This window comes from Dreissena polymorpha, chromosome 11 (assembly GCF_020536995.1).
Source record: "Dreissena polymorpha isolate Duluth1 chromosome 11, UMN_Dpol_1.0, whole genome shotgun sequence".
Taxonomy (NCBI): Eukaryota; Metazoa; Mollusca; class Bivalvia; order Myida; family Dreissenidae; genus Dreissena; species Dreissena polymorpha.
In genome coordinates, this window is record NC_068365.1 from 59,726,312 (window position 1) to 59,738,767 (window position 12,456).

The window sequence follows — 12,456 nt, forward strand, 5'->3', positions numbered from 1 at the left end:
ATGGAAAAAAATTACTGATTTAGTTTAAGTAAGATTTTGAAATGCAGAAAAAATGTTTTTCCTCAGTTGTTGCTGTATGTGGATTTATTTTCAATCGTAGTAATGTTTTTGAATCAAGATACAATAAAATACACCTATGCGAGTGATAACGTCACGCGATACTCGTTTTAATGTAAACAAATATAACCGGAATTTTGTTTCCATCGGATTTAGGTCATTATACAAAAGGGGTTTATATTCCAATATCTTCATAGATCTATACTAGTCTTTATTTACGGTACACTGCATCACATTTAATTAAACATTTATCAGAGCACTAGTAGTTTAAAAAAAAATGATTTTCAAATTATTAAGTAATTATTAAATAAACGTTATGAAAGACACAAACTATTCATTTAAGGGGCTTCAGGGGCTATTAGAGGTAGTTCTTCTTGAATGATTTGAGCTATTTCAGTACATATGTACAGTTCAAAGTTCTTCCTGATAACATATTTATTTATGTCTAAAAATGTCTCACATCCGTGTATAAAATCGAGTTCAATCAACATAATACATGGAAACAAACACAATCCCGGTTACCATTGAAATACATTTGCGTGGAAGAAATACTCAAAACAAAACTTTATTTAAAAAAAAACGTTATCAAACCGAAAGCCGAAGTTGTGAATTGACGATTTGATCTACCTTACGGAGGTTCCGGAGATAGTCAGTGTATTACGATTTGTTGATAAGACACAAGTTCTATCTCGCTAATGATTCCGGAGATAGTCGATAGTGTATTTTCGAATAAGAATACTCGGCTTTGTCAATTGCAAAAACTTACACATTTAAATGAACCGTTGACGTGTTTGAAACTTTGGATAAATATCAGTACTAGGCGATTACACCATACCACGTTAATTTTTTTAATTTGCGCAAAAGTGATATATTTATGATTTGTTTGTGTTTATTTATGCCTGAACAAAGTTTATGTTGCGATTATTACCAATTAAAGGCCGCCTAGATTCCTTTCATAAAAAACCGGATATCAGTTACAACTCACAGCAACCCGGGAGATGGATTATGGCAACTACCTTAAGAGACTAAGCAAGCCTGTGGCTCTTACCTGATATGTACATCCGAAACAGAAACGGTATGAATATAGCCAAAAACTATGAATGTTTGTTTAAACACAATGCTAATTCACCAGTCATGTAAACGGATTTCAGAACACTATTTAACAAATATTTTCTTCGTAAATTCTTAATGGCATACCAGATTTAACCTTGTAATCGTCGTGTTACAACGCATGAACGATTAGTTGCCGTGTTACGAAGAGTTTTTATTTACATGGATATGATCATTTATGATTGGCATTAACGATATATACATCACAACAATGGTCATTTTAATGCCCAAAACTAGGTTACATCGAATTTAAACGTTCAAGAAACGAAACTCTAATGAGACATTACTGTAACAATTAATGTGTACTTGCGTGAATGCAGTATCTCACTAGAGGATATCTTCGAAGTTGTATAATTCACCATATTTGTTAAAATTTGTCCGTTGAAAAGAACGTTGACAATAAAATTATTCATTCTAATTTTTTATTAAATGTCGTTCTGTAGCAGAAACAAAAATCGGTGTTTATTAGGTGTAATTATTTATTAAAGTTTAAAGTTTATCCGAAATAATCTGCTGCATATATTTTCCTCATTGCTTTAACGAAAGCATTGGCACTGCATAGCCTTGCTCGATAGCGGACACTTAGAAGGTACTCTCGGTACCCAAGCTGCTTGCACCGGTCAGTACAGGTTGCCAAATGCGACCCGAACCCCATATGCTCCACCCGGAACACCCTGACCAGGTTGACTAGCATTCACCTGAAATCAATGTACACATTATAGTATTATTGGGGTTTTGATAGCAACGTCCATGTCGTGTTTGAAAGGGACTTTTTCACAGGTTTTGGCATGTTTTGACGTTTGCCATTAAATGCTTTATATTGATTATTAAAAACCTTGGATCTAAACAAATCTCCAGTAGAAACTAAGAATACAATTCAATAAATAAAAAAGTAACCCTCAACTTAGCTCGAACCAATGACACCTGAAGTAAAAGTCTAACGCTGAGACCACTCGGCCATCCGTGCTCATACTGTGAATGATGCATTGATTGCGCATGCGTTGACTTAACGTTTCATTTACATTACACGGTACATATAAGGTACCAAATACAGTAAGTTAATTTAATAAGTGAAGATTCGTGAACTAAATATATCATATATCACTGCACTTGTAATTTTAAAATGTATTTCAGGTTATCCTATCAATTAAAACAGTTTATAAATATATGCATAATAATATGTTTATGAAGGTCATGTTTAGTCACCTGTATAAGCATTCTTTGTGTGTTTTAATTCTGGACTTCAATGTGCGGTGTTGACAGTACGTTTTTAGTATAAAAACAGTGTTCAATTGCATAAGTATAATTTTTACAATGTGGTAATTTGTAAAACGGGATATTTCTTAACAAACAAACAGTTCAATAAAGAATGATTACTTGGAGGCTTTACAATCTGCAGTATCCAACTCTGAGAACTTACGTGTGTCCCAAAATATACATTGAACATCAATATTATTATTGCTGATTTCGTCAGTAAATTCGGTCAATAAATTCACATAGGCAAATGACCGACGTAATTTACTATTTTTTCAAAACCAGAAATCCAAATATATAGAAGCATACATTTTTTTAATAATGAAATTTCATAAAAACTGTATCTTAAAGTTAGTATCCAATGTTACTTACTCAGTTGAGCTTCGGCTGGCTCAAATAACTGGCAAGCAAGAAGAACCGCTACTGCAACGTATATGCTGACTCGAAGCATTGTTTACCTTAAACAATACTTTTTCATGTTATATATTATGTCCATAGTTTGTATTTAAAACGAATTGCTTAAGTGGTATTTCCAATTAACATTTGTCGCGAACTTGTTTTTGTTGTGTTGGGCTAATTGAATAGAATAAATACCTCAGTTGTAATTTGAATATGCATATGAAAATATATATTAGGCATTGCAACAAAATCAATGGCAATTGCAGCTGTAAAATCAAAGTTTCTGCACCCTGCCAGAGGGCATTATAGATAGAGTTTATGCAATAATGTGTGTTCAAAAACGTGTTTATCGTAGTTGCATTGACGCTGCAATATTTAAATACATTTGTTGAATTTGAATATATACTAGCAATATAGCTCTTTCATATAAAACATTTGGTATGTGCGCTCTATATGAACTCGTGCATGGTTTAGACAGCCTGAAGCGTGGGTTCAATATACTAGTTATTCTTTCTATTCAAAGATATCAACACGTGCCAATTATGGTTACCAGTTAGTATGATTATTTGATACACACACCTGGTAATGATGAGTAAGCTATAATAAACGAATACAAAGCTTTTTGTTGTTTTTATCAATTATTGATAATATTATTGGCAAATATTGAAATAATATTTTGCAATTCACTATATACGTTTTGTTTAATGTGATGTTAATGAAATCTTAATATATTAAAGATTTGTATGAATATAAATGGGAAATTAACAGTTTTTGTTTAAGTAAAGTGGTTTAAATGTTGTGCAAATAAGGCGCACATGACGCTAATTAAGGTTTATAATAAAATAAAGTAATCCGTACACATAAGTTACTTTTGTTTATTTTTTAAATAAATAATACATAATACTAAACATGCTTCGGCCATAGCCTTGATCAGTAGTATCCAAAGACTTTAAGACTTTAAGGCTCAATTAGTTTGAATCTTATTATAATCAAACTTATGGAAATGTATTTGCGCATACCGTGGGACAATTGCACTTTACCGGTACGTAAACAATAATTGAAAAGCTTGTAAATTTATCGTTGCTAAGCGCGCGACACCTAACACTCAACACCTTACGCAACACCTAATAATCCTTTTATCCTATATATTTCTTTAATATCGTGGGCTACCGTTCCCCTAAACCCGCTTTGTCGATAGTGGTAAACGATTGCGTACCGGTAAAGTGCAATCTAGCTCATACCGTCTCTTGACTGATTCTAATAACCAACCATTTTGTATTTACCTTGTCTGAGTTAGCATTCCTGATTATTTTTTTAAATGTTCATATAAGCCCAGACTTTCATATCAGCCCGGACTTTTACATCGGCGCTTTTTGTTAAAAGTATCAACATTTAAAATTAAAAAATTATAATGTGCATATACATCCAATACAAATGATATCATTACAGCTTAACTGAATTAAGTATATGACATGTTTAAATGTAGTATTTAATCGTATTCCGTTGCAGTTTGTTGATTCAGATATTTTAAAACAAATGGTAACTTTGGAGGAATGCAGTCGTAGGTCATAAACTCTGAAAGGAGGCATGACGTCAAATTAACCGTGATCAACAAGAGATCGTTTTAAGGTCACCACGTCTTGACGCAACAACGTCTTGACGCCACCACGTCTTGACGCCATCACGTCTTGACGCCACCACGTCTTGACGCCACCACGTCTTGACACCACCACGTCTTGACGCCACCATGCTGTTCTTCTGATTTCGTAGAGGATATATGCCACAGACATTGCCTCTAGAAAAAGAGTTGCGCTCTGACACAATGGGAATTAATGCATGTGTGTAAAGTGTCGTCTCAGATAAGACTGTGCAGTCTTCACAAAGACGACACTTTCCGCATAAACGGGCTTTTTGCTGAAAAGATACTTCAAACAAATAAAAATTGCAATTCAATCATTCAGTATCGTCCCTGATTCATCTGTGTGGAATTCACATGCATTTAGACCGGTTTTCAATAGCAATGCCCATATCAATCTAAGAGGTATATTATGAACTGACCGGTTGCATGTTATTGTCTCTTTAAAAAGGTTTCCAAATAGCAGTACAAATTTTTTGAACATGCTCGTAATGATATGCTTATTAATTGACCAAATCACTATTTCACCCATATATTCTCACATAGAGACGATTTATTTTTATTTATTATCACGACTAGAGTGGCAAACTTATGTTCTTAAGCCATTTTTATAATTGAGAATTTTGGTCTACGTTTTAGCAAGGAAACGCAAGTATCTACAAATACCAAGACTCAACACATATTCCAAAGAGACTTTTTATGTAAATAAGGATTATATTGATTTTCGTCAAACATACTCTTTATTATAATAAGATCTTGAATCCTAGGTGTAAGCTGATATGCAAAATATAAACATGAAACAACAATATCAACACGGTTTTTGAAGAACGATTAAAAAGGCGACCGTAACTGTTTTCATGATACTGATTGTGCAATGTATCCATTGCATACCATATCATGAGACACGAAGACGAATACTTAGATTGTGGCAGAAATGCCACCTTTACGAAGTTTTAACAATTCTCAGTTTGAAATGGCTTTATAACAGATAATGACAGATAATTCGTCTCTTCAATTTTATTATACAGTTCTACTTGTACTTAATAAGTTTTATACTGGCTAATTTATTTTATCACCAGAACTGTTCACAGACTGAGATTGGAATTTTTTTTCTCATAAGTTTCCAGCTATTACAAAAGTGTTTCGGTATTTTAATTGTTCAATTATTGTATTCAAACAAAATTGTCATTATTAAAAAAACTAAAAGGTGAGAACAAGTCCTTTAAAATGCCATATTTTAGGGCATATAAACAAAGGAAAACAAAACCATTTATAAGATTAAATATAATACTAAAAATCATGAACTAAAATGCTGAAAATCAGAACTTAAACTGTAATATATTGCAGAGTCACATATTAGTGGTTTACAAGAAAGGTCCTGTGAAAATTATCTTAAAGGAGGTTTCTCAAATACAGTTTTAAAGGGTTCAACGTCTTAACATTGTTCATTTCACTCTAGCATGCCCTTTTATTTTATAATAGAATACTTTCCATACCAGAAGTAAGAGGAGGTCTGGGTTTAAATCCTAGCCGGGACTTCAGAGGAGTTACAATTTGAGACAAACGATCGTATTTTCCTTTAAACTTTATCCTTAACTTCAACTAAATCACCGTCAAAGGTACCAGAAAGGTATCAACTTTTCCAAACCTCAATATTTAGAACGGGGAGTTTTCTCCGATTAACCAAAACTTTATAGATCTTAACGTTTCAAATTGGTTGTGTGTTCTTTAGTATAGTTTAATAGTGTATGTATTGCCCTGTTCATAGTAGGATTAATTAAAAAATATATATATACAATACGTGTAAATTTTAAATATCCTCTGAAGTCTAAATGAATTGTTTGTTACATGTAACAACAAAATCCATATGATAATGAATTAAGACCAATATTGGATATACATTGTCATTATTGGTGATTTTTAAAACAGTGTGCTACATTTAAATTACTTGATTCACGTAATGCCTCAGTCACAAATAATCCGGTCGCCGGCCGATGTGTCCGATCTCCAGGCATCGAGAAGACTGGACACGTCGACGAGTGACAAAGTTTAAAACCTCAGTCACAAATAGACACAGATCACCGTCCGATCAGCGGCCGACGTTTTTTCCCGCACATCGGTCATTTTGTAGCATCGGGCGGAGTCCGGATTAATTTTATATCACAGTTTGTTTTACCCGACATCGGGCCCGGGAAGGAATCGAGTTGAGATCGAAAAAAGAGGCGATACCCGTGCGTTGATCGTCCGATCTTGTTTCGATCTCAACTCGATTACTTCCCGGGCCCGACGTCGGGTAAAATTTTAAGTGAGACTTAAAATTAATCCGCACGCCGCCCGATGCTACAAATTGGCCCGGTTTCCGTGCGATCATCGGCCGGTCGCCTGCCCGATGAGCGAAAAATTACGTCGGCCGCTGATCGGACGGTGATCGGTGTCTATTTGTGACTGAGGTATAATTAAGCAATATGGTTAAAACTATGTTCAGGATTGTATGTATACAATTATCACTCACAATATCATTTATAATAGTCGTGCAAAAATTTTGAACAGAAGAAAACTGTATATAGAGTCGTATATTTATTCCTGCCTGGTTGCTAATTGTGAAAAGTCAAGTGGGCGTTTTATAAGTTGAAGAGGACGCTACACATCTTTTCACTTGTAGACGTAGTGCGCATGAACCACTTTCGAATTTATTCTAGAACATTTTACTAATTTATCTATTTACTGTAGTCTTCATTCAAACAATCAAAAAGTAGGGATTTTTTTTCAATCGTCGTATTTAAATGTACACCAACTTTCTTCTTCCTTGTCTTGTCCATTTAACTTCATTTGTCTAATGCTCGCAAAAAACGACAACATACAAATAGTGTTCAATGGTTGACATTGCAATGGCTGTCGCCATTTTTGAATGTTACGACCATGTGACTTAAAATCAGATGACTTCTAACGGACTGCTTGAGAGTCCGTCACAGTAAGGAATTGTATGTTACCGTCGTGCAAGAAATTGCATTTTGCAATTGTTTCTCTTGTGATGCGTCTAAAACAAGTATTTGACTCATATTCGCGGATAATAACGATAGGGCGGAATAAAATTAATAGGGGCACAATTGATATTTATCTGCAAGGTTTTGATCTCATTGTATAGTGAGAAATACGTTATTTCGTGCAAATGTAAAAACAAAAGTTTAAAAATTTGGCATTTTATTAGACATTGCCTTTTTAGCCTAAAAGCTTGCGTATTCCTATTCGTTCATACTCAATTATATCATTTGTGAGTAAAATTTATTTACTCACAAATATTATTTTACACAATATTATTAAGTCAATCTTCACTGTTTAATATACTTTTATTTATGTAAAGCCTTTATATATTCATATTCGACCGCTTCAGTCATACGCGGATATAAGTCATATACGGTATTTACTTGTACCACTTCGTTTGTGTAAATAAAGGCGTTATCTCTCACATAGCAATCTCCACGCAGAGTTGTCGTTCCTTGCTCTCACATACAACTCTGCGAAAGGCTCAGCACGCCATTTTGTCTATAAAATAGCTAAAACCGAACAAACGCATTCAATGTATATTTGATTGGATATTTAAGATCGCATGCATAAAATTAAGAAATATGACTTTTTAATGTACGATAAATCGTGCAAAAACTTGCGAGATTTAATGCAACTCTTAAGAACTATTTTATTGCCCATTTACGCAGATGGAATCATTTCACGCTCTTTACACATGTCAACAATTGAACATAATGTTTATTGAGTGACGTTAGGAATTGCTTCGACATGTGTATGTATGTTGGTTTCTTAACATCAAGAAACCATATCAATTTTATAATAATGAATTAAGACTTATATAAGATAGCATCGTATGAGATGGTTTTCTTTAATGCAGTGAATGCAATGTAACCGTCGTGCAAGAGATTGTTTACTATACTGTAACCTCAATGATGAACGCTTGGTATGATCATGACATGAATGAGACGCTTTCATAACAATAGTCCGTTCTGAGCCCAACACAGAGGTGAATGTAATTTAACCGTCGTGCAAGAGATTGCTCACATAGCTGTTAAACATGGAAGAACATTGTTGATAAATACAGTGAAACTGTTATCATGTAAGTAGATCTATGTGTTTTCTAGTTATAACTTTATCATATTATTGAATAACACTCAAGTGCATAAACTAACATACTGGAAATCACGGTACAGTTTAAACTTGTAGGGTTAAACACTGTATAGCTTCCTTTTAAACTCGACGAAAATTCGAAATTCTCGTTTGGTTAAACACCGATATGTGGTATGCTGTACGCAGTGTTTCAAAATAACGGTTGCGATGTAAAGTCACATGACACTTTATTTTTTCTCTATTTTGAATTTTGAAATTGACTTGTTCACATATTAAATATTATCGATTCAAATTATTTAATAGCAATGAGCGCTATTTGTTTGTTTCATGTTGGGAAGCTTTTATAAACTTCTTAATTTTATTTATTTAGAAGCCCGAATATTTGATTTCAGTTGAATACATGTATATGTATTTTTTACAATTAACGCTAAGGCTATTCAGATGGGCATTTCTCTTGTTTAAGTTTAGTAACGGAGATTTGGTAAATCGTGGTAAATTCAATTTGCGGTTGTAATTTTAGACGGTTTAATAGCATGATAAATATAATCCAAATGCAAAAACGTTTAGATATGCAGATGGTGTAAATTTTGTGCGTAACGTCTTTTGTGGCGGAAAATATAATATACACCTCAGTATTCAAAATGGAAATTTAAAACGGTATCCCAATGTTCAGACCAAGACAACTCTGTTTTAGTTTTAAATTACATGGTTTATATGGTAGACTTTCAACCAACTTGAAATAGTATTATGTTTTTCTTCTTTACGTGCGGTAAACAATTCACAAGAAAGCGATTACAACTACAACGAACATTTGGGTACACAATTCTTATACATCATATTTAATATTTGATCTTCAACTGAAAAGTGTGGCCTTTACCGTGAAGTTTATAACATTGATTTGAGAGTACTGCACGCCGTCTCGACATAACCATAAATTGTTGCAAGCCATATTGAAATTGCTTACAAAATGATGAAGTTATTATAATAACTTATAAATACGCCAATAATCAATTCCAAAGTAAGACCTTGGCCTACTACTTAGTTCTTAACAGATGTTGTACGTATTAATCCGTCTCCAAAAAAATGACCATTTATGTATTGGTATTTTTAAACGACTCAACGACTTATGTAACTGTCCGGATAAGATCCGACGGATGGGCGCGCAAAGACGGGCACTCTCATGCATGAACCACCAATTTAAGAGATAAATTGAGCTTCCGCAAGCGGTCTCGACAAAAGTAAGAAGCCTACAGTTTTGTCAAAGAGAGCTTTTGTAAAGTTTTAAAAACACGAGGTGTGCTGTTAATATACTTGAGCAAATGGTACATTTATGGGTTCCAAGTTCTCTACAGAATCGAAAGCTTCGAGCAAACGAAAACGAATGGGATAAAAAATACGTGCAGAAAACAAAAGCAAACGATCATTTGTGTTTGTTGTGTATAATTACAAACGATAATTGAAAATTGTTTGATATAGCCATCAGGCATACATATTCCATTAGTTTTGTTAAATGGTATGTTTTATTCCTGCACCCCTTCGGAGAACGAAGCATATAGCAGTCGCATTGTCCGTGTCCGTCTTGTGGTCTGTGCGTCCGTCTCGCTGTCTGGATGTCCGTTCAAAAATATATGTCTCAGCAATAACTTTGCCGTATGTTTATGGATGACAAAATGTTTCGCAAAAGTAAACAATCATGCGAAACAGTTTCGCATGTAACACCCGTCTGTCTACCTCAAAAAGGTAACACTTAGATGTCAGAGGTCATCAATGGCCATAAAATACCTTAACACTCCTGTCTCCGTCATAAATGTCTAACATATTGCTGGATTTTACATGTACTTTGCACAGATAAAAACCATCATAATACGACGTGCCTCGTGTCAACCCCGTATATCTGCCTCAAGGTCTAGGTCAAGCTATGAGATCAAAGTTCTAATTTGAAAATTCCTGTCTAAGCAATGACTATGCCATATATTAACGGATTTCAAACTGAATAAGACAACGTTTCCCTTTATCAAATGTTGAGGTCACATTGAGAGATCTAAGGTCAAATATGAAAGGAAAGGTGGAAAAGTGGGTATATGTTTCCTATGTACAAATGTCTGTTCATCTGTACTTATAAACTAATATAGTTGCGTATATTACAGGCTCTATCTCCTAAATCTAAATTAATTGGCGACACTAGTTAGCGACCAGTTAAAGCGACAACGGAAGAGATTTGAATTGATAAAAATTGCATTGTGATTTGGAAGAAGACGCTGCGCCCATTGTCAGACTGTTTATTCATAATCAGTAGATGGATGATGAAAACACTGACGATGAATTAGCAGAAGACTATGCTCCTGACCCACGGGATTATTATTCTCACTTTTACCGTGAGAGCGAGCGACTTTCAACGTTCCATGACTGGCCACATTGGGCAAATGTGACTAAGGAAGAATTGGCTAAAAATGGGTTTATGTGTTTACACGTATCAGATCGCGTACAGTGTGTTTTTTGTAGAGCGAGTTTAGCTAATTTTAAACCTGGTGATGTTGTTGCCAATGAACACAGAAAATATTGTCCCGAATGTCCGTTTGCGTTTGGTTATGAGTGTGGAAATATACCAATACCATCTGCCAGCAGAGCTCAGCAAACAACACAAGTCAAAACGTTGAATGGAACAAACAATAGAGGAACGACTGCAGCTGGAAACTTTGCATACTCATCTCCGCAATCTTCCATTATCCTTACAAATTTAATTCCAACCAGAAATGGTAATCCCATTGCCTCACCGCAGTCACATAGTGTAACATCGTTGACTTCAATTGCGTCAAATCAACGAACAGCAGCATTTATCACAGAGCCAAAGTACAAAGACTGGACAGACGAACACACGAGGTTACGATCTTACAGGGGATGGCCTGCACAGATGAGACAAACACCGAGAGATCTGGCAGCCGCCGGATTGTTGTACATGGGTACGTGGCAAGTTATTTGTGTTTTTGCATGTATGCCATTTTTATTTTTTACAATGAAATATTTGTAAGTACATCAATGCATAACAGTGCATCCCTGAGAAAAGAATCCATGCAAGCTGGTTTCAAATTCATGATTGTGTTATATAAAACTTATTTATACAGGTCAAAGCGATCGGTGTAAATGTTATTGGTGCGGAGGAGAACTCTATGATTGGGACCCAGAGGACATTCCCTGGGTAGAGCACGCAAAGTGGTTCCCACAGTGCGGCTTTGTGTGGAAACAGATGGGCGAACAATTTGTCATCAACATCAAAAATGGTTTGGTGAGTGCAGCATAGAAATTATTAAGAATTACAACTGAATTTTTTAAGATTATTGTGATGCCAGACCGGCAAACGGCTGATCATATATTCATTAACAGCTTGTGTGTAAACCGGATGATATCAAGTACTGAATTATTGTATTAGTCTTAAGGATTATGAATGGTTTTATCCCGGTGTATTAAGCTGCGTCATATGTTCATTTACATTAAAGTATTGTACGTATATGATTTATATCCTGGTATGGTATCATGTTTTCCAAATCCTTAAACACATTCATATACTTGTATACATTGTTATTTCATATTTAGTATCTCGCAATTTGATTTACTAGTATGAAGCCTCAGTTATTGATGAGTATTCTCTGTGATTTCAAAGGCTACACATGTTGAGTCTCCGAGCAACCAGGAGTTCCTTAGACGTCCACACGTTCTAGCTGCACTGAACGACTACGGGTATACCCAGGAGAATGTCTTGGAGGCATTACACACATATGGTATACATAATTGCAATTATATTGATCGGCATATTAGATTACTACACCGAAAAAGTCTGGCTTGTGATTTGTTTTCATCAGAAAACACCA

General features: G+C 34.7%; 2 protein-coding genes across 6 annotated transcripts in view; both read left to right on the top strand.

Annotated features, from left to right (window-relative positions):
* Window positions 1-12,456, top strand: part of LOC127849562 (baculoviral IAP repeat-containing protein 7-B-like) — a 94,501-nt gene that overhangs the window by 77,676 nt on the left and 4,369 nt on the right. The window contains exons 1-4 of one of the 3 annotated variants that reach the window (XM_052382275.1): window positions 8,444-8,579; window positions 10,738-11,550; window positions 11,713-11,873; window positions 12,249-12,366. The exons of 1 other annotated variant lie outside the window; for it this stretch is intronic. In XM_052382275.1, the coding sequence (XP_052238235.1) occupies window positions 10,887-11,550; window positions 11,713-11,873; window positions 12,249-12,366 (943 nt within the window). In that variant the 5' untranslated portion in view covers window positions 8,444-8,579; window positions 10,738-10,886. Of the gene's footprint in view, window positions 1-8,443; window positions 8,580-10,737; window positions 11,551-11,712; window positions 11,874-12,248; window positions 12,367-12,456 lie in introns of those variants that run through there. One more of the 3 variants, XM_052382276.1, reaches the window with a different exon arrangement.
* The window catches only part of LOC127849572 (uncharacterized), a 247,385-nt gene that overhangs the window by 35,937 nt on the left and 198,992 nt on the right, over window positions 1-12,456 (top strand). The window lies entirely within an intron of this gene.